The sequence below is a fragment of the Mandrillus leucophaeus genome, unplaced genomic scaffold (assembly GCF_000951045.1).
Source record: "Mandrillus leucophaeus isolate KB7577 unplaced genomic scaffold, Mleu.le_1.0 Scaffold122, whole genome shotgun sequence".
NCBI classification, from domain to species: Eukaryota; Metazoa; Chordata; class Mammalia; order Primates; family Cercopithecidae; genus Mandrillus; species Mandrillus leucophaeus.
The window spans coordinates 831088-856893 of NW_012100543.1; the positions used below are offsets into that span (position 1 = coordinate 831088).

General features: G+C 36.0%; 1 protein-coding gene and 1 pseudogene across 6 annotated transcripts in view; both read left to right on the plus strand.

Annotated features, from left to right (window-relative positions):
• Positions 1–25806, plus strand: part of PUM2 (pumilio RNA-binding family member 2) — an 84334-nt gene that overhangs the window by 31264 nt on the left and 27264 nt on the right. For 2 of the 6 annotated variants that reach the window (XM_011971406.1, XM_011971407.1), the window contains 6 exons: positions 1477–1602; positions 4332–4474; positions 8102–8240; positions 16275–16418; positions 16535–16822; positions 20974–21210. In XM_011971406.1, the coding sequence (XP_011826796.1) occupies positions 1477–1602; positions 4332–4474; positions 8102–8240; positions 16275–16418; positions 16535–16822; positions 20974–21210 (1077 nt within the window). Of the gene's footprint in view, positions 1–1476; positions 1603–4331; positions 4475–8101; positions 8241–16274; positions 16419–16510; positions 16823–20973; positions 21211–25806 lie in introns of all 6 variants that reach the window. The other 4 variants (XM_011971410.1, XM_011971411.1, XM_011971408.1 and 1 more) reach the window with 2 other exon arrangements.
• Positions 6755–7361, plus strand: LOC105533086 (annotated as a pseudogene).

Consider the following 25806-nt stretch of genomic DNA (forward strand, 5'->3'; position numbering starts at 1 on the left):
CTTTGGGTTTGATTTGCTGGAGTGCCTCACAGTACCCTTACTTTTACTGGTTTATTACGAAAGATACTGTAAAGGATACAGGTGTACAGAGCTGCTGGGTATGGCGAGGTATGGAGGAAGGGGTGCGGAGCTTCCATGCCCTCCCTGGGCGTGCCCCCCTTCAGGAGCCTGAATTTTGATTTTAAGGCCTAGTAAGATATATTTTCCTTTTGAATACTTTTTAAAAATATTACTATTATCATTATTTATTATTATTATTATTATTTTATTTTTTTGAGATAGAGTCTCACCCTCTTGCCCAGACTGGAGTACAGTAGTGTGATCTCGTCTCACTGCAACCTCTGCCTCCCGGGTTCAAGTGATTCTGCTGCCTCAGCCTCCTGAGTAGCTAGGATTACAGGCGTCTGCCACCACTCCCGGCTAATTTTTTTGTATTTTTAGTAGAGACGGGGTTTCACCATGTTGGCCAGGCTGGTCTTGAACTCCTGACCTCAGTTGTTCCACCCGCCTTGGCCTCCCAAAGTGCTGGAATTACAAGCATGACGAGCCACCACACTTGGCCTATTATTTTTTATTTATTTTTGAGACAGGATCTCGTGAAGTAATTTTTTCCAGTAGCTATGGTTGAAAGACCTACACAGTAATTCCTCAACATCTGAGAGTTTCTTCTCTCTTGAATGAGTACTGCAAATGTATATTTTTAGATCTTTTTCAGCCTTTACTAAATTCATATGGTGAACATATGTTACACTCAAAAGTGAGTGTAACTGGCCTTTCAGCTCTTTCTTGTTTCCCTATTGACTGTAGGGTAAAGTCCAAACTACTTAGCATGAGCCAGGAAGCTCTTCATTGGTCTTCATGATGGTTATAGCTCCAGTTTTATTTTATCTTACACTATACCTCATTCACTTTACTCGCCCCTTCCAAAGTTTATTAGATGTTCCTCCTCTCTGTGCCCAGAGCACTTAATATGCTATATTCTGTTTGCTAATATACCTGTTTTTCTCACCAGATGGAATGCTTTGTGAGGGCAGATTATATATTCCTGCCTCACTGAACCCCTACCTCATAATGTGACTTTATAAGATTGAGTGAAAAGCTACTATTTACCAGTAGCAGTTCTAGCTCTCACATTTATTTTGTGCCAGTCTCGTGCTAGTACTGTGCAGTCATTTACTTTTTATTTTTGAATTTATATTTTTGTTTTCTATAACATACCCCTAGAGACAGTACAGTTATGTCATAATTGGTATTACATTTAATTCTCATAGCAATTCTATAAAACAGCTGTTTCTTAAATGAAAACTTTAGAATTAGTGGTACATGCCCAAGGTCACTTAGTGAAAATGTAACCATTATGCCCACTCTACTCCCCGCCCCCATTCCACACCAGATTCAGAGTAGAAATGTTTTTATCTAATGAAAAAAATCATACTTCACATTGTTGTTTATTATTTCTCCCCTTTTAAAATATAGCTGGTGTATTCTCAGCAGGCCTTGCTCCAGCTGCATTTGTGCCAAATCCATACATTATTAGTGCTGCTCCTCCAGGAACCGATCCGTATACTGCAGCAGGATTGGCTGCAGCAGCTACATTAGCAGGTAACATACTGGTCGTTTATCTTTATTATGGCTACTTTTCAATGTATTTAGTTTTGGGTGTAAGCTTTATTTTTATCTATTTGGGCAATTTGAAATTTCTGAGAAAAACTGAAACATTATCCAGAATGAACTAAAGTTTCCAGGAAGTTAGTATTATTTTTCAATTGTAATGCTTCAGGGAAACGCTTACGCAATAACTTTTCCTCCTATACGTAATTGGCTTACATTTCAGCTTTGTAGTTTTAGAAATATATTGTCAACCATGAATCTCCATTTTAATGACCAACCCCATTACCCACAGAGACAATGCAAAGTAAAATTACTTCTCAGAAAATAAAATAAAGGTAGGTGTCCTGCATATATAGGTCAGGGATAGAATAGAGTAAGCTAAACAGATATGGTAATTTTGAGAAAATATGTATCTAGAATTTCTCGAGCAATGCTAAAATGTACAAACAAGCTGGGGGACAAAACTTTTGGATCAAGTTAGAAAGAACTTACTAAAAACTGCCCAGCCTGAGACTATCACTCAGAATCTGAAATAAAAGCCAAAGCTGTCCAGATGCAGTGGCTCACACCTATAATCCTAGCTCTTTGGGATGCCAAAGTGCCCAGCCTGGGCGACAGAGTGAGACTGTCTAAAAACAAAAACAACAACAAAAAAGCTGTATTTATTGTCTGTATAAGTAAGGAAAAGTTGTGTTTTGATCAGACACAGTCTTATTTGAACAAAGCAATTGGCTGGTCTTAGTTGAGGTTGTTGGAAAGAGTTCGTTTTAGGAGGAGGTGGCTACAAAGACAGAAATGAGTCTTGAGGCATTGTTTATATTGATTATACAGGCAAGAATAGGTTGATGTCTGCCTTAGAATTTTGTTTATTGGAATGAGTCTGCTAATAGGCTGACTTCAAAACTTGAGGCTGTCGCTGGGTTTTTTTTTTTTTTTTTGGGCTTTGAGCGATATCTTCACTGAAATATTGTCACTAATCAGTTTGAAATTTACTTCTGACAGTCAGTCTTTTCCTAGGAGACTTACTTTTAAAGTCAAGATCTTGTTTTAAAAAATGGGGAAGAAATTTCAGATTTATACTTGATATCTGAGCTACCAGAATGAAACTAAACTGTCATTCATTAGCTTTTGGTGTGGACTTGGATGTGATTCTATAAGGATGTAAGCTTTTCTGGTGCCATTTAACTGGATGTTAGTACGTAAAGTGTTGGTATAATACAGAGAACCACTAAACTGTGGGTCTGATAGAAGTAACTTTAAGAGGTCATTTAGTTTGTGTATAAGTATTCTATGTATTTTGGACTTAGGTTTTCTAGGACCAGCATTGTCCAATAGAAATACAATGTGAGCCAGAAAATGTAGTTTAAGATTTTGTAGTAGCCACATTATAAAAGTAAAAAACAATAAAATTATGTTCAATAATACTCTTTAATTTGTCCCAATGTATCCAAAATATTATAATTTCAGCATGTTAATAAATTCAGGCTTCTGGCTAGGTTGGATGAGTTTCTAGGTAGATGTCATTAATAGAGTTTACAAAACTTTTATTTTTTGCAATGTATCCTTTCATTTTTACAATGTATCCTTTTTATTTTATTTTTAAAATGTATCCTTTTCATTGTTTTATTTTTACAGTGTACCCTTTTATTATTTTACAGTGTATCTTTATTTTATTTGTACAATGTATCCTTTTTTTGTAAAGTCTATGCAGTGTTTTAATAGTCCTCATTTCAGGTTCAGCTTACCTGGCTATCTATAGAAATAAAAACTTTTTATTTTAGTGATTCAGTCAAATATACTGGGCTTTTTTCCCCTTTGAATGCAACGCGAAACCGAGAGTTTGACTTTTAAAAATATATTGATACAAATAAAGATGTCCTAAAATTCCACTGATAACATTTTAGGACATGTTTGTTATGTAAGTCAGGAATCATGACATTTTATTCATTATTTTAATGGTGAAGCTTTTTGTATATAAACTATTTACTCTCCAGGAATCAAATATTATCTTGAATAAAGTAGACTAGAGCAGGAACAATTTATTCTTATTTTCCTAGTTTGCCTTCTGTTTTTCTTTGTGCTTGTATTATCTAGTGCTTTCTTGTCTTGACTCGGTTTCATTTTCCTAGCCACATAAATGCTGACGTCTCATTTGTTTTCTTATAATTTGCAATTGTTCTGTGAGAATTGTGACTAACTGCGAAATATGAAAAATATTTTAAATTTTAAGGTTTTCAATTCAATTACCATTGTAGCATGCTTGGTACCAGAATATTCCTCAGTTTTGTGTTGTAGATTGGAAAGTAAAATATTTAAAAATTATTTTGTAATCCATCTCAGTAGTCAAAATTCTGAGAGAAGTAATGAATTGAGCATTTAAAAAATCTTAGTTTTATGGAAGCTGTGTACTCTGAATATCTTATCTGTGTAGTGTCAGACCCAAAAATTGGCATTTGTTAAATGTTGGATAGATGGTTAAGTGTCCTATCAGTTTATTGGTAGCCTTGAGGTTGGATTCTCATCTTTTCCTTTTAAGACCATTGCTGTCACCCATCAATACTTTGTTTTTTATTATAAAGACGTGTTCTTCTCTAAGTCTTCTTTCTGCCCCCTTTTATAATCTAATGATAGGTAACTAACCTCATGTCTCATAGGTAACTAACCTCATGTCTCTGTAAAATCTAGTAACTTTTTTTTCGGGGGTCGGGTGTGGGGTTCAGGTCCAGCAGTGGTTCCACCTCAGTATTACGGCGTTCCATGGGGGGTGTATCCAGCCAACTTATTTCAGCAGCAAGCTGCAGCTGCGGCAAATAACACAGCCAATCAGCAAGCAGCATCACAAGCTCAGCCTGGACAGCAACAGGTAGGCCTTCCTTCTGTAAAGTAATACCAAGTATTCTTTGAAATTCTTTGAGCCCCTAATGTTTAAGATTTGTGTTTTTCGACTTAAGTTTCTTCACTGTGTAACATGACACCTGGCATATAGTTGATACACAAGTATTTATGCATGGGATTTTTTTTTTTTCCTAGTCACTATTTTATGAATTTAAAAGATTAGGCTGTATTCAGTTTCTGTGTTTCTGTTATTTTGCGATCTTGAAATCTAGCAGTTTCTAAATTTCTTTTCCTCACTTATTAGTATGTTAATAATGTTCCTATCAAAATAATTATTCTTCCATATTTTTCCAGGTATTTAAATTACAATTTTAAATGTTAACGTGTTTCTGACCAGTAAAAAGAGATTAGTAGGTATTTTATATTTTTAAGCAAGAAATGATAATATATTTTGACTAAAGTTTAGCTTTAATTTCTAGAAAAATAAAGATGTTTATATCTTTAAAATTTCAGCCTTTTTCAAAAGAACTAACTTGATAAATCTAAAAACACTATATATCAGGATTCTGGCTGTCACATTCATTATATTTATACCAAAGAAGCACCATGGTATTACTTGGCAGTTAAACTTTATTCTGAATTTCCTTTAATATATGTTATTTATTTATTTATTTATTTATTTATTTATTTATTTATTTATTTTTATTTATTTTTTTGACAGTCTTACTCTGTCGCCTAGGCTGGAGTGTAGTGGCATGATCTCGGTTCACTGCAACTTCCACCTCGGGCTCAAGCGACTCTCATACCTCAGTCTCCCAAGTAGCTGAGATTACAGGTGTGCACCACCACACCCAGCTAATTTCTTCTATTTTTATTAGAGATGGGGTATCACCATGTTGGCCAGGCTGGTCTTGGACTCCCGGCCTCAAGTAATCAACCCACCTCAGCCTTCCAAAGTGCTGGGATTACAGGCATGAGCCACCGCCCTCGGCTAAATGTATTTTGATTCTAAACAAGATGCTCTGTTGAAGCTGTTTTTGGCTCAGTCCTTGGACATCATATCACTTCATTGTTTAATAAATTATTTTTTAATCTGTATCTCTGGACAAACGTAATGTCACATTAGCTTAAAATATATACACCTGTGTTTGATTCTTACAGAGAGGGACTTAAAATGACTCCCTCTTGTCCTGAGTAGTGTAAAATTAATGATTAAGTTTATCATGCTTGTATATGATTGCTACAACAGCTATGTATTCCAGAATAGCAAACCTTGACCAGACTAAGTTTCCACCTTGTTTTGATACAATCTTGTGTTCTTTTTAAAATACTATGTTTAAAAGCAGCTTTTACTCTTATTAAGGCTTCTGAATCCTGAAAACTTGATTTGGTCTACAGCAGTCTCATAACAAATTCATACTTTATTTGCCGAATCTTCGTATTTCCGTTTTCAGCCTTAGAAATTTTTTTTTTTTTTTTTTTTTTTTTTTTTTTTGAGATGGAGTTTCGCTCTTGTCGCCCAGGCTGGAGTGCAATGGAGTGATCTCAGTTCACCACAACCTCCGCCTCCTAGGTTCAAGCAATTCTCCTGCCTCAGCCTCCCAGGTAGTTGGGATTACAGGTGCTTGCCATCATGCCTGGCTAATTTTGTGTTTTTAGTAGAGACGGGGTTTCTCCATGTTGGTCAGGCTGGTCTTGAAATCCTGAGCTCAGGTGATCCACCCGCCTTGGCCTCCCAGAGTGCTGGGATTACAGATGTGAGCCACCGTGCCCAGCCTAGAAAATAATTTTAATAAAATCTAATTTTAGGCCGGGTGCAGCGGTCAGGAGTTTGAGACCAGCCTGGCCAAAATGGTGAAACCCCATCTCTACTAAAAATACAAAAACTTAGCCAGGTGTGGTGGCGTGTCCCAGCTACTGGAGAGGCTGAGGTGGGAAAATCACTTGAATCCAGGAGGTAGAGGTTGCAGTGAACTGAGATCATGCCATTGCACTCCAGCCTATGTGACAGAGCGAGACTTCGTCTCAAAACAAAGGATAAAAAAAAGAAAAAATTCTAATTTTAAAGTCTTTAAGATTTTGCCATTCTTCCTACTCCCAAACAAATCTTTAAAAAAAAAAAAAAAAAAACAACTACCGACTGTTAGCAACAGGTCTTACAGCACTGAGCTCTGGGGGCTTGGTGCACTGACGTGGGGCCAGCCGCAGGGAGGCGCGGAGATCAAGTGGCCGAGGCCAGGATTTTGGCCACCTCCTGGGCAAGTTGCAGGACAGTGGCGCCGGGAGCAAAAGCGGCACAACACAGTTCATGCACTTGGAGTCCTTTTATGAAAAAAACCTCCTCCTGGGCTTATCAAGGAAGATGAGACTGCATACCAGATGTACCGGGCAATGAACATGACAGGGAATTTCTGGCTCACACACCAACTAAAGGACTTTGGGACTTTGGATGCCACTGGGGAAAGAAATCAAAGTTAAGAAGTTACTTTTCTTCGGATTGCTTCAAAATTTCTTGATGGAAAATTCATTCCTAAAGCAACAAGATTAAAGGATGCTTGGGTTGGCGTTGCAAATGGTATGGTCACCAAACGGCGACAAAGAATGCCCTTTTTTAATCAAAGGCAACCAAAAGTTAGAACAGTTCAGAGCAGCACATGGAGATCCCATGTATGGCATCATACGAGGCAATAAAAGACATGAAAAGGATGTAAGGATACAGCAGTTAAAACAGTTACTGGAGGATTCTACCTCAGATGAAGATGGGAGCAGCTCCAGTTCCTCTGAAATAAAGAGAAACACAAGAAAAAGAGGAGGAAAGAAAAGCATAAGAAGAGGAAGAAAAGCATAAGAAAAGGAAGAAGGAGAAGAAAAAATGGAAGCACAAATCTTCCAAGTCAAAGGAGAGTTCTGACTAAGGGTGACAAGGACTTGACTTGTTCAACATTCTCTTCTCAAGAATTAAACACTGTAGCCAAGGAACAGAGGAAGATGCAGTCAGATAAAGTACCAGCGTAGAGAGGCCAGGAGAGGAGGATATGTGGCTCACAGCAGTGAGCTCCCACCCGTCTTCTGGTGAAGATGTGACCCCAGGAGAAGGAGTGTCTCCTTCCATGTGCTAGCTCTGGACGGAGGCTGATTTTAGGCAGGAAAGTTTCTTCCATGTTGTCTTCCCTGCTGGTCACATGAGTTTACCATTCATTCTTTTGAAAAATCTTCCACAAAGTGGCAAGACTGAGGGAATCTCTGAGGCGTGTCTTCCAGGCCCAGCCACAGCTTCTGCCCTCCACAGTGTGGATTCAGTTCAGGTGGAAGGCAGTCTGGAGTCTTCTCTGTTGTTGAGAAGAATAAAAGCTCATTATTTATTTTTTTTAAAAAACTACCTTGTTAAAGAACACGAATATTAGAAATAGTTATTAACCAAAGATTTTCTGTAACCTCCCATGTTGCTTTATAGATTGTTCTAGCTGTTAAGAGCTAGTGATTGTTTTTGATGTTAATGTATTTTGTGATTTTTCATGCTAAATCTACATTTCCTTGCATGTAAATGTTTAAAGAATATCCAAATGCTGTTTGTAATAAATACACAGTTGTCCAAGATAAATTTACTTATCCATTATTTTATATTGATTTTAAGAAAATCGTTTTACCTTTGTAGGTTCTCCGTGCTGGAGCAGGTCAGCGTCCTCTTACTCCCAATCAGGGTCAGCAAGGGCAGCAAGCAGAATCACTTGCGGCAGCTGCAGCAGCAAATCCAACTTTGGCTTTTGGTCAGGGTCTTGCTACTGGCATGCCAGGTATACAATTGGTCATTTGTGGAAATTTGAATAGATTTAAAATGTTAAGTGTAGGTACTCACACTGAAGAGTGAAAAAAAATCAAACTGTATTTAAAATCTTGCCAACCTATAACGAAATATTTAGAACTCAGATGCTAATAATTGAAATCAGTATTGATTGTGAGAGTCAATGACAGGAATGGCAAATATGTATCAGAATTCTCAGTGCAGCCATTTTTTATAACATCTATCTAAACCTAACCCAGAATTTTTAGTATATTGCTTCAAGAAGTAAAACAGTTGTTGAGAGTTGGTATGCAAGACAGAACCTATTTGCCACTCCTGCCTTGTAAGAATAGTTGTTAATACCAGAAGAGTTTGCAGCTAATGTTTTTTACTTTGAACCCTGTTTAATTTTGTTTAGCCCATTTATAGCTTTTAAAGCTATTATTTATAACTTAATAGCAACAATGTCGATAATGTGTCTATGAAAGCCTAGTATAAAAAAATGACAGTATAAAATTTCTACCTATTGCTACTGTACAACTTTTGGGAAAGGGCAACAAAGTACTTTTTTTGTGAAACGATCACTAATAATAATGGAGGAAGGAAGGTTGTTTTCTAAGAAAAAAAATGCAGCACTTGTTTTTAAACTTTAAAGCTATATTTGAATATCAACAGATAAGGCATAACTTGCCATTCTTTTCTGAAGATTTAAGTATGCTTTTTTTCACGTTTGGTGTATCAGTGGTTGTCCCTATATCAGTGGGTTACTTATTAATAATATTTGAGTTCCAATTTCCATTTAATCGTAGTGCAGTTTACTTTTCTATTCAGATCATTTAAGAAATATGTTCAATGTATTGGAAAAAATGACTTGCATGATTGAGAGTTTCTTTTATATATTAAGTACTTGTAAATACTTTGGTATGTTGTTTGAAGGATTTCTATTTCAGTTACATTTATTCCTCTCTGGAATTCTAAGATCTGAATTTATCATCTTGTGTGGTTCACGGGATAAAAAGAAGATTTTCATCATGCTGTCCCTGAAGTAGAAATGATAGTACAGTGGGTGGCATTCTCATTATTTTATTTTTTATATGTCAGCCATATATTTTTGCTTCCTGGACTCTACTGTCATGGAGTCATTGTGGATTAGAGACCTTGGCAAAAGCAGACTTTTGAGAAGTGGACTGTAAAGCTGAAGTTGTTTTAGGCACATGGATGTTGGGCTGAAAAGAAGTGAGCTGGGAGTTTTTGAGGGCCACTAAGACTATTTTAGGTTCTTCTTAGGTTTCAGCTATATGTAGAACGGGGAGAGGAGTTACGGAGTACAACAATTATTCCTGCTTAACTAGTTTCTCTGTGGAACCTGGAATTAAGAGAGTGCCTCTGGCCTGCATGTATTTGCTGTGTCCTATAACCCATTGATCCTCCTAGGCTCTTGATGCTGGCCCTATTACTCATTTCTTATAAATACCTTTGCTCTTTATATTCAGCTCATAGTTTTATTTCTTCTTCTTTTTTTTTTTATTAACATGGAGTCTCACTCTGTCACCCAGGCTGGAGTGCAGTGGCACAATCTCAGCTCAGTGCAACATCCGCCTCCCAGGTTCAAGCAATTCTTGTGCCTCAGCCTCCCGAGTAGCTGGGATTACAGGGACACACCACCATGTCCGGCTAAATTTTGTATTTTTTTGTTGAGACAGGGTTTCACGTTGTTGGCCAGGCTGGTCTGAAACTCCTAACCTCAAGTGATCCACCTGCCTTGGGCTCCCAAAGTGCTGGGATTACAGGCATGAGCCACTGAGCAAATAAAATCAAAGTATTTTGCTCTTAATTTTGTTAATTTCAATCTTACAATTTAGTTTTATATTCATATTTCTTCTTTCCCTTCTTTGAGAAAGCTCTTTTTTCCTCTCTTTTGCTGCTGTTCAACAGTGAATTCTGTTAGTAATTCTAGAAAAAAGCAACTTTTTGTTCTATATTTGTCTAAAAACAGTTGATTGTATCTTTTGAGTGATGATAAAAATAGGTAAATTTTTTTTTTTTTTTTTTTTTTTTGAGACAGAGTCTCGCTCTGTCGCCCAGGCTGGAGTGCTGTGGTGCATGCAGTCTTGGCTTACTGTAACCTCTGCCTCCTGGGTTCAAGCGATTCCTCTTCCTCAGCCTCCTGAGTAGGTGGGACTTCATAGGTGCATGCCACCATGCCCAACTTCGTAATTTTAGTAGAGAAGGGGCTTCTCTGTCACCAGGCTGGAGTGCAGTGGCACAGTCTTGGCTCACTGCAACCTCAGCGTCCCAAGTAGCTGGGATTACAGGCACTTGCCACCAGCCCAACTAATTTTTGTATTTTTAGTAGGCATAGGGTTTCACCATGTTGGCCAGGATGGTCTTGAACTCCTGACCTTGTGATCTGCCCACCTTGGCCTCCCAAATGCTGGGATTACAGGCCTGAGCCATTGCACGCAGCCCTACCCTTTTTAGAAATATAAATGTAAAAACCACTCTCACAAGAAGGGCCTTACTAGAATTTGTATTTGTATGTTTCGGTGACTTTTGGGCTGTTCACATGATCCCTTCACACTAAAACTTTCTTTGATGCCTTCTTTACTTCATTCTGCCCAGACTGTGACGATGAAATAATTCTCGTTTTCCATATCCAAATAGTTACATAGTTATAAAGCTAATGTGTATACTAAAAAGGACTCACTTGAGAAAATCGATGTTCCTTCAGGGCTCATACTTTAACTCTTCTTTCTAGCTTTCTTCAGTACTTTATCAGATCCCTAGTTACTGTCCTGTTCTTAACTCTTCTGCTTTATCTTGTGTGCTATTGTTTTTCTATCTTGAATCTTAAGTCTTTCCCCCTCCCAGTCCTTCGTTTCAACCCACTGTGCTGTTCTGCCTGTTCAGTCCTAAAAAGCTTTATCTCTACTCTGCTTCTCTCATGGACTGTTAGTCAAAATTTATACTCTACCCCATACCTCTTTTAAATTCTGCCTCCATAATTCCTTTGTAGTGTCTCTAATATAAGTTAGAGACAGTTACAAACTATAATTTCCTCTGTATCTTTTTATGCTCAGTTTGTTGCAGTTCACCCTGTTGACTCTGTCCAACTCTTTGTAACTCCTTTCTGCTGAGTGGTATTTCACTGGTAGCCTTTTCACCTCTCATTGCTTTTGTATTAGTCTCTGCTTCCTCTATATATATCCTTAAATATAAAAGACAGTCTGACTTAATGGCTACCTTCTTCAGAGTTAGATTTGCTGTATTTCCACCACATAGCTATTGTGTAACCATGCCCAAGTTATTTTCCTCTTTGAATTTTGGTTTCAGATAGGAAAAATGGAGATCCTTTACGCTTATTCCTTAGGAGAGTATATTTTCATTAATCCTTTCAACTGTCAACCCTGTGAGTTTACATCTGCATCTTGAATTCTTTTCTGAACACCTAATACATACATGTCTGTCCTTGTACCAGACATTTCTACTTTTATGTTGCAGGCACTCTTCAAATTGAAAATATCAGAAAATGAACTCACATTTCCAAATGTTCCTGTCTACTGTTTACCTTGTTTCACTTAACTCTACTATTCTTTAGAACTAGAAACTCTTAGCTTCAACCTCAAAGTTATCTGTAACTATTGGTTTTCTTCTATGCCTCCACATCCAATGACTTACCAATTCTCTACCATTCTGCCTCATGGTCATTTTTATTTTTATAGAGGCAGTGTCTGTGTTGCCAGACTGGTCTTGAACTCCTGGCCTCAAGCAATTTTCCTGCCTTGGCCTCCCAAAGTGCTGAGATTACAGGCCTACCAAATGTCTCGAATTCCTTTATAGTCCTGTGCTTTAATGCACTAGACCATATACTGTTATCCAAACATACCATGCACTTCTATGCCTCTAGTCCTAGCTCATGTTCCTTTTTTTTTTTTCCTAGCTTAAAATACCCCTTTATAAATTTTAAACAAAATTGGTGTATATAATGTTTGCTTTTTAAAATTTCAGCCCATAGACATTTTATGATTAACTTTCCTTCTCATCTTAATATGGTCCCTTTCATGAAGCTTTCCTCAATCTTTCCCGGTGCTCATTCATTGATAATTATTCCCTTGTCTGCTCTCTTTGGCGTATTACTCGCACCTTTCTTTAGTACTTCTGTATGCCTTGCATTTCATTTAGCTATTTGTGGTTTATTTTCACCATTCTACAACACTTACTTTAATGTGATTGTAGATGGGAAATGTCTTAAAGTTAGAGAGTTTTGTTACTCTGAAGGGAAGTTGTTAGATCTATGTCATATGTTAAAGTCGATGGCATTTTAGAATTAAGGAGTGTGTTTCCTTCTCTGCTAGATTGCATAATTCTTGAGTATGAGGACCATGTTTTTTAGTTTTTGTTTTTCAATTCCCCATGTCTTGTCTTTCTATATCATTCTTCCCTACGTCTTTTTTTTTTTCCTTTTCCCACTCTTGATACATTCACCTAACCTTAGTCACAGACTTTCTCAGTAGCAAAAAGATAATTCAGACGAGATCAGGCATGATCAGGGTTGTATGGCCATAGATAAAACAATAATTCAATGGAAATTAGCAGCTTTTGAATGGAGTTATAGTGAAAATGCTACATATTTAAACTTGTAGATTAGAACAAAAACAGAACATAAGAGAATATGTAGGTTTTAATGATTACATTAGAACATTAGGCTGGAAATGAATGAGATAAGCATTTATCCAGAAACTAAAAAGAAAAAAAAAGAGAATGAAACCAAAGAATGTAGAAGGAAGTACATAATAAAAATGGGAGCTGATGTGAATGAGATAGAGAACAAACAAAATAATTATCCCAGAAATTACTTTGAAAAGACAGTGAAGTTAACCACCTCTTTGAAAAGACAATAAAGTCGATAACCTCAGAGACTCATCAAAACAGAGAAGGCATAAATAACCAATAATAGGAAAATTAAACGGTCATTAGCTATTAGGAACAATCTCATGATAGTAAATTAGAAAATGTAAACTGGATAAATTATGATGTCCATCTTTATCATAAATAGAAACTCTGTTCTTATAATTCTTAGGCCAAAAAATAATGGGAATCCTTGATTCCTTTTTTCCTCACATTCCACGTCTAATCTCAGCAAATCTTGAGGGCTCTCCAAATTCAACTACCTTTCTACCATCACTTCTATTTTGACTTGGTCCTAATTACTTCTCTGGATTAGCTTTCCATCTGGGTTCTCACATATCTTCTTGTCCCTTTTTTCTCCCCTGTGGAGTCCTCTCTCTACGCAGTAACTGAAGTAAATGAAGTAACTGAAGTTATCCAAACATACCATGTTACTTCAGTAACTGAAGTAAATGAAGTAAGAAACATCAAAGTAATTCACTCCTCTCCTAAAAACTAATGGTTTCCTGCCTGAAGTCAAAGTAAAAGCTCAAGTTATTACAGTGACCTGTAAGGATCTGGCCCCTTGTTGCCTGTCTTACTCTTCCCTCTGTCTCTCTTCCAGTCGTACTGGCTTACTTTCTGTTCCTTCTATTTGGAAATGTCTTCCTATAGATATCTGCTTCACTAGTTCTCTCAGTTTAGATTTTTCCTTGTATGTCATCTTGTTATGGAGATTCTTCAGGACCCTCAGCTTCGAATTATTAACACTATTGTCACTGTCCAATAACTTCTCTCCACTTTCCCTGTCTGATTTTTCTCTCCTTTTAATATGTAAAACTGTCTAACGTACCTTTTTACTTATTTTTCATTTATCTCACTTGAAGCAGAAAATAATCCCCTTTAAGGATATTTTTCCTTATTTTTCCCTGCTTTATCCCAGTACCTAGAATAGGGCCTGGCATGTGGTAGCCACTTGATAAATATTTGTCAAATTGATGAATTAATGAAAAATTAAGCTAAGTACAGAATGAGAGTGGGAAAAAATATTCTGTGACAAAGGAACAGAATGCACCAAACCCCTGTGCTGAGGGGAAGCATGGTGCCTCTGAGGAGTTTGAACCCCCATTTTTCCCAAAATATAAAATAGGTACTTGGATACCAGGTAAAACTAGAAAGACAGCCAGGAACCAACCAGATCACGTTGTGGGCCATATTCAGAGTTTTGCTTTTCATTTCAAACCCTTTGGAAGGTTTGGAGCAAGAGTGTGGATTGATCTCTTTTAATATCAATCTCAGACCACAGTCTCTGTGGGGAATGTGTTATAGACACGGAACAAAAGAGCAAGGGCAGACGATATAATCTGGTTGGACAGGAAAGTAATCATCACAAGAATGGATAGATTTGAGAAAGATTTAGAAGGTAAATGAACAGGCCTTCAGAGATGAGTTGACTGTGGGTTATTTTGTCTCTGGGAATTTATATATGCAAAATTTAGTTAAGTAGCAGTTAAGTGCTGTTTGATTTGTCAGTAGAGTGTTTATAGCCAAATGTCCAAATGGATTTACTTTTATTTTTCATTCAAAATCAGATGTTAAGTAAATGACAGTGTTTTTGAACAAGAATATTTTTTGTGTGCCTTGGATTTAGGACTAGACCACAAATACTAGTTAAGACTATTGACTGGTATATACATCTTGAAATTTACTAGTAATGTGGATGTTTTATTAGCAGCGTGCTAATGCTTATTCTTGGTCAGAATTACTGTATTTACTGAAAACAACATATGCATGTGGAAGTTTAAGTCTTACAGGTAAAGTGTTTATCTGAGCGTTGTTTATTATATTTGAGCTGAATTTAGCCTACTGTGTTTAAAGGCAATAAAACGCTCATGCTGTATTATCACTAATTTTACTATAACTCTGATTTCTGCGTAGTGTTAACAAAATAAGACTAAAATTGATGTTGGAATGTATTTCAATATAGTGTGTGTTTTTAAAAACTTCTTAAAGGGTCAGACACAGTTGGGAGGCTGAGGCGGGAGGATCGGTGGCCCAGGAATTAAAGACTAGGCTAGGCAACATAGTGAGGCCCTATTTCTATAGAAAATAAGAAATTAGCCAGGCCTGGTGGTGTGTACCTGTGGTCCCAGCCACTTAGGATGCTGAGGCAGCAGAATCATGTAAGCCCAGGAGTTCGAGGCAGCCGTGAGCTATGATTATGCCACTATGCTCCAGCCTAGACAACAGAGCAAGACAGCACTCTTTAAGGGAAAAAACAGTTGCTAGTACATTTTTTGCTGATAGTTGTAAGGTTATTGGGCCTCAGTTTTTGTTGCTTTATGAGGCAACCTTTCTCAGCTGAGTTCCAGAAAAGAATAAAGCCTTATTCTTATTATTCTAAAGTGTCCACAGTGTATATAGTTAACTTCTCTCCTATGATTCCAGAGTGATGCTTGTTATATATCATCCTGAGGAGAATTAACAAAATACTTACTTAAATCATTTTCTGTGTTTTTGGTTCAACAGGGAATCTCCATTGAGAAAGTCTGCTAAAAAGTTAACTTTATTCTCCACTAGTTGTGAAGATTGCAGATTTACCTACCTTGTGCTTAAGGCTACAGTAAAACTAAAGCCTGTGTGATTTTTAATTAAACTCTAGCTTGAGAATCTTCACAAATAGAATGTTTGGCTTAAGTTTTTAAAGAGATGGTTATAAATGAAAATCTAAGGGAATGCTGGTAATAAGGCACTTGGTTTTGAACTTCAATGAAATTGCATAGTAAACATTTCATACAGTGTTCTACCTTGCTATTCCCAGTTTTTTTAATCCTTCCTCTTCGAAGGACTAAATGGTGGTATTTTTTTCTAATATCAGCCCTTCTTTCATAGCCTGTAGTTTCTATATTAAGGAAAATACCTCTTCATTTTGTGGCCCCTAAGTAAAATTTAGAGAAAAAGTGTTTAATGACAGTCTATTACTTTTTCATATATTTAGTAAGACCTTGTCAAATGTGTTGCGTTGCCTATATTAACTGAGGATTTTATTGTAATAATACAAATAGCTGTGTTTTCTAGTTGAAAAATACAAATGCAGGGGAAAAAAATATGCATGTTTTTGTAATAAGTGCTTTCATTAGTGAACATTTATTTTATTTAGGCTATCAAGTATTAGCTCCAACTGCCTATTATGATCAGACTGGTGCCTTAGTGGTTGGCCCTGGAGCAAGGACTGGCCTTGGAACTCCAGTTCGGTTAATGGCTCCAACACCTGTTTTAATTAGTTCAGCAGCAGCACAAGCTGGTAAGTGTAACTGACATTTTTAGGATAATATTTTTCTGGTGTTTAGAGATCTCGTTTTTTAAATACAGAATAATTTCCTGGCTGGTTTAAAGAAGTATCTGAAATTTATTTTACAGCAGCGGCAGCAGCAGCTGGAGGAACTGCAAGTAGCCTTACAGGCAGCACAAATGGTCTGTTTCGGCCAATTGGCACTCAGCCACCGCAGCAGCAGCAGCAACAGCAGCCAAGCACTAATCTGCAATCTAATTCATTTTATGGAAGCAGTTCTTTGACTAATAGCTCCCAGAGTAGTTCTTTATTTTCTCATGGACCTGGTCAACCTGGAAGTACATCTCTTGGCTTTGGAAGTGGTAACTCTTTGGGTGCTGCTATAGGCTCAGCCCTCAGTGGATTTGGTTCATCAGGTAAGTTTTTTTTTACGATGAGCATACTCTGCTAAGTGGAAGAGGTATATGAGTGTGTTTAACATTAAAATAAGCAATAATAGCATGTAGTATAGGAAGGACAGGAATAAAGTATTGGACTACTGGTTTAATTTTGTAGGGAAAAAAGTATCCTGCAAATCTTTTTAACACTCACCAATGTTTAACTCATTACAAGCAGCCTATTCTTAACTCATATGTAATACATTTCCTTTTTCCCTGGCTCTAGGAATTGATTACTGTAATTTTTGTTTTAGTAAGGTTATTTGGGTCAATATATTATTCACTAATTATTAGCTCATCTTCATTCACTACATAATATTAATGTTTGTGGAGATAAATATTTTGCCATCTTAAATTTTTGGTATTTTAAAGCAGTTATCTTTGTGTGCTTATTAGATGGTTTATTCTTATTAAATGCTGGTAGTTTATTACAGTTTTAAAATTTGGCCTAATATAAAAAAATACATATGTGTGTGTATAAATAATGAAATGTTCTCAACAGAATCCCCTAAGAAACTACCAGTATGGTTATCTTTTTTTAGGTTAAATAAGTTAGCCTTTGTCACTAAAAATTTACTTAAAAGGGTATCTATTCATGTATCTTAGCTTTATATGACACTTAAGAAATCAAAATTTTAAATAGCTTCACTAAATAATTGACCCAGTCAAACTGGTTCCTGGATCCTGTGGTAGAGGAAGAACTAAGTGAAATCAGAAGAGTCCCACGTTGACTTCTTGTTGATACACTTGGTGTATTCTGTGAGTTTTCCACAGTACTCAGGAAACATTACGGAAAAAACAGCTGACCCAGTTCTATTGGTGCAGTTGACAGCCTTTTCTTCATGAGGATAGGGCTATTTGGACCTCAAGAGATTTTCTGTTTCTATAACATAACTTGCTACAGTCCTTAATATCTGTTTCTCATCTCTTTTCTTACCACATCAAATTACATTCTTTTCTGGTGTGGAAAATGGCAGAACTAACACATGCCAGGCATTATTAACAATGCTTGCCAGTTTTCTAAGGGAGTGTCTTCTGAACTTTTATCATTCATATATACAGGAAGGATGGTCTAGAACAGCCATAAACTTTTAGATGGCAGAATCTTTCTTCATTTATTGTCATGAAATACAATAAGTGAATGTCATATTTGACTGACACAAAATTATATAAAGGCTGCTCATAAGAATTTCTGAGGGAAAATCCAGTGAACATGGGGATTGTTAAATCTTTTCATTTTTGTACTTGAGTTTTTTCATTGCTTTTGGAGTTGTGTATCTCTTTGTCCACCTCACGCACTCCCATAGGACTCATTCCTTGTTTCTAACGCAATTGGGACATTTTCTTCAAAGAATCCTAAATATTCTGAGGAAAACTGGAAGAACAAGTAACATAAAAAACTTGTGGAAATAGTTTCTAAATTATAAATTGTAGGCCCTAAATAATTCAGAAAAAAGAGAGCATTGATTAAACCCCATGTTTCCTTTCTCACGTACTATGTCACTGATGGTCTGGTACAGATTTCTAGGCTCCTACTCAGTTCTTTCAAATTTCCATTTGTTTCTTAGGTAAGGCTCTTTCCCCCTTTCAAGAATTGACATGAACATTTTGTCCCCTACAGATGCCGTTTCCCCAAAACTAACCTTCACGCCTCAGTTATTTACAAGCATGGCTTACTCAATTCTGACTCCAATCTGTAAGAGCTTCATTTTACCTTGCTTTAGAGAGCATTAGTGATTGCCACCCCTGAATGCCAGTAAAGAGTCCATCATCTCCCTTCTCTTGGGCATTTTGTGGGAGTTTATTCAAGTGCTATGCATATGGACTCTTACAGCTTTGCCCACTGCCTTTTCACATTATGGCAATTACATACTTTTATATGAACTCTAAAACATAATGTGGTTGTGTGCCTGTATGCACATATATAAGTAACATACACAATCATTCTCTTACCTCTATGATGAAATTATTAATGTTTAACAGTGTTAAATACCCCATTTTATGATACAGTTGGCCAAGAAGCCTAAATGTCGTAACATATAATTTAAATCATCTTTTCTATGACCTGTTATTTTTTTAAAGAGTTGTTACAATTGAAAGTTTATAATTTAGCCTTTTTTTTCACAGTCAATGAATGATTAGCAATCCGTCTACCCTCTTAGATATTTTAGGTACACTTTGTTTCATATCTCATAGTCATACTGTTGGAGATAATTTAGGCATATAGTAAAACTTAAAGAGCCAGCTTCTTTATGTTTAAGGTTATTTCTGAATTATTTTTAAATGTTTGGCTTGGCTTTTCCTTTTTGGAGGAAAATAATATTGCATATGTCAAAACTGGTTTATTGGATTATTTGTCAGGGGAATAATGCTGCTCTCATTAGAGAGCTGTTGTCTTTTTCATTGTCAAATTGTTTTCTGAAATAAATAGGAATTTAAAATGTAGCCATATTTTAGAAAAATCACTTTGACAGTGTCCTTTTAAATTAGCATAGTTAATGTAGCATACATTGCCAGTTATGCCAAAACCAACTCAAAAATAGCTGTTTTATTACATGTGCTTATAATACATTTTTGCAATAAAAATGCATATAGACACCTCTAGTATTTTCTTACTATGATATCTTAAAATGTAAAATTTTCAACCAAACATGGTCAGTCTCAGAAACTGCATTGGCTGGTATAAAAGGTTGAATAGCATTATAATCTTTTGCCTAATGTGGTAGCATAAGCCTGTGTTTTTGTGTGTTTTTTTTTACCCCTCTATAGAATTTTGAATGTGGCAAAACCAACGTAATTAAGTTTTCTGTCTGTATTATACTCTTACCTTGGTCTACCCATGATGTACACTCCTTAATTTTTTTCTTTATACCCTGTATGACCTACTTATATATGACTTGTGGTTAAATAAGATTTAATAGAAACTTACAGATTCCTTGGAAAGCATTGCCATATTGGTCCGAATATAGAGCTTGTCATTTAAAAATGTATTTGGCAGGTTCAGAAATGTGGTTTGAAATTTTCTTAGATGTAAAAGTTATTCAGTTAAAAGAGGCTAGTGCTTAGAAATAGGAAGGAAACATACTTGAATATATGAGCTTTAAATGAGACTTGAGAACTGAGAGTTTTGGACAGCCCTTAGAGATGCATGCAGTGGAATTTGATTATCCAGACAGGTGTTGATTAACTGCCAGATCTTGATTAGCTTTTCTAAGCATGTATAGCTCACCAGGACCTACATGGCCTTTATTTTCTGCACTATAAAAGGAAAAAGGATTAGAAGGATAATAATTACATTTGGTATTAAGTAAAAATTCGGTATGCAGTGTACTAAGGGATGTGAAGTAAGAGAAATTGTGTATTGTCTAATGACAAAAACCTGATCAGCCTTGAGTAAGGGGCTCAGGAGGCAGTACTAGCATCTTAGGAGTAGAAGAGTCCTGTGGGATAAGTGAAAGCATGTCTTTGGTTTGATAACAATGAGTGCTATTAATTTTCTAAAAGTTGAGTTATTTTGTAATGTAGTTGGAGAACAAGGGAGAATGTGTAGTATGAAAAATACTGTTGAGTTAGCTGCTCTCTGTATTTCACAACTGATCAATATTCGGGCCAATATGGACTTAAAGGGCTGTGTTTTGAACACAGCTAGACGACAAATTACATATGAATGGTGAAGGAAATGTACTAATATTTTATTTATTCATATAATCTTTTCTTGGCATTGAGTTAACGTCTAAGAAGCAGGTTCCAGAGATGAGGATACTACCAGAATTTAAACTTAATGGAATTTAATCTCTAGCATGTCCTAATGCAGACAACTTGCAATTCTAGGGTTTATAAATCATACCAGGGTATTAAAGCACAGTAATCAGGTGTGTCAGTGGTAAATATGTGTGAAATAATGAAACATATGACTGCTCTGTTAAGTATTTGGTTCTTTATTGGGGTGCATTTATACCCTTTTATGATTAATAAGTTAGTATATATAGTTATCACAGTAATTATCTTCTCCAAAATGTTTCTAAAAATAATTATTGTGATCACTTCTGTTATTGCCCAGCGAGAGTTGGGGATAGGTTTTATTCAGTTAACACTGTATGTAATTAGGGTTTTTTTTATTTCTTCTTCAGTTGGCAGTTCTGCAAGTAGTAGTGCCACAAGGAGAGAGTCTCTATCTACTAGCTCTGACTTGTACAAAAGATCTAGTAGCAGCCTAGCACCCATAGGGCAACCATTTTACAATAGTCTGGGATTTTCCTCCTCTCCAAGTCCAATAGGCATGCCTCTGCCAAGCCAAACTCCAGGACATTCACTTACGCCACCGCCATCACTTTCATCACATGGATCCTCATCCAGTTTGCATTTAGGTAAAAAAAAAACCAAAACCCTTTTTATTTGTATGTATACATGTATGTGTGTTTGTGTGTGTGTTTATAATATATGTAAAATATTTAATGTTGGATAAAACATGCCAAATTGCTTTTGCTTTTAGATATTAGTCTTTTGAAAAAGTTCTCCTTTCATGAAAATTAAAAGTGAGGGTCTAATGTACAATAAGGTAAAGACCCCCCCCCATTGTTTCTTATGTTTCTTTTATGAAATATAATGGTGTGTTTTTTCTTGTCTGTGCTTTTGATTTGTGTGTTTTAGAGCATCTGAAAAGTCAACTATTTAAACATAATAGTGAAAGAGAAATTTCACTCTCAAAAGATTTGCACACCATAAGAAAAACATTAGTTACATAGCTACTGAACTAGGTTAGTACACTGGTTTTTGCTTTGGTCTTTCAATGCCTGGCCATTTTACCAGAGAATTATTTCAGTGAATTTGAATTTAGTATATTTGTCACTTAAGGAAGCTTATGGGCTTAGGCCATATACTTCTCTTTTGGATATGTTAAAAATGTTTTAGGCTTGTTGTACCCCTGAAGTTGGAGCATTGAGAACTTTGTTTATATTTGTATATTAAAATTGTTCCCACCCCCAAATAATTAAATTGGTGGTTACCTTTTTTCCTTCCCCAGGAAGTATTTATCCATGCAGATAATACGTTTTGAAGGGCTTTGGACATCAGAGGCTGTGTATGAATCCCTATCTTGTCAAAGAAATTATTTTTTAAACTTTATTTTGAATTTTTATAATTCTAGTTATTCAGCTGAAACTGAGGGATTCTATTGACAGCTTTTACGTATTTGGAAAGATTTAAATCAGCTTGTGTTTTAAAAAGTAATGTTGCTACTGTAAGCAGATGTACTGTAAGTTAGTGATCATGTTTGACCACCCCCTCCAATTAACATGGGTATAGCTATTAAAAAAAAAAAAAAAACTTGTTAATACAATAAATGTCCATGTAACAAAGGTATCTGTTGCACTGTTCATTTTGATTTACATTATTGCACACATAGTGGACTAGATTTCTTTTTTAAAGACTCTGGTCCTCCACCCCAAATTCTGGGCCCTTGCTCATTTGAGGATTTTGGGGGATACTGAACATATACAACCAATTAATGTATTCAGATGGAGTGCTAAGATCCACTTTGCAGCACTGGATGTGTAGATTTACCAGTCTTTAGCCTAATACCGTTCTTCATTTATCATCTATTCTTAGTCGCAGGAGCTGCTCAGCTCCTGATTTCTGTTATTACTGCTCAGGCATCCCCCCTTCATAAGACATGCCTATGAAATGGACACAAAAATTTGGAACATAATAAACCTAAGATTAGATCTATCATAATAGTTTTCTGTTTTATTGTTAAGATTTTATTTGTCATGTCCTGTCATCTTTTCATAGGTAAGTTTCAAATCAGATTCTTGTTCAGCTCTTACTGCTGTGTTGTGCTTTAGTGCCTGTATAAATGGCAGTAAATAGGTTCTACATAGCTTGCTTAGAAATCGGATATAAGTGACTTTTTAGATGTCTCTGTGATTGAAGAGCAGTCTAGATATGTGCTTCTCTTTCTTTAGGTTGTAAAGAAACCAGCCTAATAGATGCTTAGGGAAGGAATTCTGGTCAATTGTGGGAAATAATCACCACTGGGCCAGCAGTTCTGCGTTGTAGACTAACATAGCTTCAGCTTGAAATATGCTGTTTTAATACACCTCTGATTGAAATTAGTAATTATCTGTGTTATTTTCTTTTTGTGACCCCCAATTTCCCATAGCTTTAGTGGTAGTATGACTGGCAACATTGTTAGCAACGAATAGACCCATACCAGGTTGAAAATAACTTGAAGGATTTCATAAATGTTCTCTTTGCATACTATTCATGGAAATAATCTACTCTGCACCTCCCTATGAATGGATCATGATGCAAGACTTTCATGCTGTCCAATAAAAAAAGTATTTTAATTATGTACCCATGAAGTGAATTTATTTATGAAGCAAGTCTCAAGGCTGATGGTATAAAAGACCTATGGAAATGGAATTTGCATATTTTTAAGTAATTTTACTGATCTCACATATCAAGAATATGAAATCATAAGATAGAGATAAGTTCTCTCAATTCTCATTAGAATTGGTTGGAATTAATTCCAGGTTATTTTCCTGGGAGATTTTAAGATGTGAATGTTAGAACCATTACAGTTACATGTAAAGCTTGAGATCTGCATCCCCAAAGTATGTTCCTTTGTTAGTGTTAGTTATTTGAGATTCACAGAAAATGCCCAGTAGCAACATTCTCTGCTGTCTTCCAAAAAAAATTTTTTTTTCATTTTTTAAGATAGGCACGTAACCAACACATGGATTTTTAGCAGGATGACTAGTAATCACTTTTTGATTGAAGTGTAAGAATTTCAGTGCATAGTTCTGGGGTGTTGATTTTTTCATTAAAATCTAAAACACTTGTTCAAATTTGCAACTCTGTTGCTTATTCTAATAAAGTTAGACGCATGAAAAAATAATTTTATTCTTCCATTTTTTATTGTGTGATATCTGAGGTTCTATTTCTAAAACAATAACTACAGTATATCATATATTTTTAAAATTTCTTATTAACTCTAATCTCCTTAATTGACTTAAATGTCTTTAACAATTATTCCGTTTGAATCACAGTCAAAATAAGGTTCATACATTGCGTTTGTTTGATATGTCTTAATGTGTAATTGTTTTTTCTTCATCTTTTTTTCCCCTTTCCATTTATTTGATGAAGAAACTTTGTCCTATTGGTTTTCCCACACTCTTGACTTTGCTGATTGCTTCCCCATGGTGGTATTTAAAATGTTCCTATATCTCTTTCCTGTAAACTGGAATTTGATCTAGAGGCTTGGTCAGATAGTTTATGAGTTGGCTGGTTTATTTTGACAACATGGGGTTCTGTTACTTTTTGTTGTACCGTATCAGGAGACACGTGTCTGGTTGTCTCCATTGTGAGATGACCAGCCTGATCCACCTAATGGTTTTGGCAGCCTTTGATCATCTTTTTTTTTCCAGAGGTTGCAAAATGGTGATGTGTTAATTGTGTCATTCTTTATTCATTTATTATCTGGAACTTTTCTGTAAAGAATAACAACTATCCCTCATCCGTTACCCTGAAAGATAGTTTATGTAAGAGTCAGAAGAATGCATGATTCTTTCCTTTACTTTCAGAATAACTTTGATGCCCAGCAACCTTTAAAGGTGACTCGTGTTTTTATTCTCATTGTTATCTACAAATGGGTTGATATTGGGGATAATTGGTATGTTTCAGTTCATTGCAGTGTAAGACATCAATTTTATATCTATTTTTGATTCTAAAATTACACCTTCTTTGGCCCCTTGGAGCCCCTTTATATTGGTTTTCATGTTGACAACAACTTGGAGAGAGAATAATTTTGAGATTAGTTTTTACCCTGAAATGCAAAGAACAATATAAAATTCTGGGCTTCAGGTTCAATATTAAATATTGAGTTATTTTCTCATGTTGTATTAATCTATAGGAGGGGGGCAGTCTACCTACAGTTGTTTTATACATCATTGTCTAGGATAGAAGTCAACATTTTTTTTTTTTTTTTTTTTTGAGATACTTCACTCCTTATGAAGAACATTAACTATTTCTAGTATTGCCTTATTTTTCTACCTGGAGCTAGTTCCTTGTTTTCCTTCTTTTTCTTCTAATAAACTTTTAAAATACAGTATTGATAATTTTTTTAACTCCAATCTTTATGCTCATAGTAATTTGATTGATGTGGAACTTATTAGGTATAAAGCAGTGTTCGTATTTTTGTTATGTAACTTAGGTTTTGACAAACTAATGGCTTCTTGCCCTGTACCTCTTCATTTTTGAACTGGCTATTTTTTCCTTAAGAAAAAAGGATGCTAAAGTGTAACGTGGGCTTTGAACTCAGTAAAATGTATTTAAAGGGGACTATCGTCAGGGGCGGTGGCTCATGCCTGTAATCCCAGCACTTTGGGAGGCTGAGGCGGCAGGATCATGAGGTCAGGAGATCAAGACCATCCTGGCTAACACAGTGAAACCCCGTCTCTACTAAAAAAAATACAAAAAAAGTAGCCAGGCATGGCAGCGTGCACCTGTAGTCCCAGCTGCTGGGGAGGCTGAGGCAAGAGAATGGCGTGAACCCAGGAGGCAGAGCTTGCAGTGAGCCAAGATGGCGCCACTGCACTCCAGCCTGGGCGACAGAGCAAGACTCCATCTCAGAAATAAATAAATAAAAATAAAAAAGAAAGGGGACTATCTAGTCTGAAGAATGTCATGTATTCAGCAAGTAAATGGCTGTGCTTTAGTTTGCTGTGGATAATAAAATTTCATAACCTGTCTTTTCTTCCAATTACAGAAAATTTTAGTAACAGGCAAGATATTGTAAATTTTTAGAATCATTCTGTTATAATTGCTGGCCTTTGGCAGACGTAGTCCTGTGCTTCTCTTATAATAAAATATTCAGAGAAGTAAAATTAGTAAGGTCACCTGCCATTTTTCTGAGTTTCACATATAATCATTAATGAAAGCAGAAAACAGTATGAATTATTTGA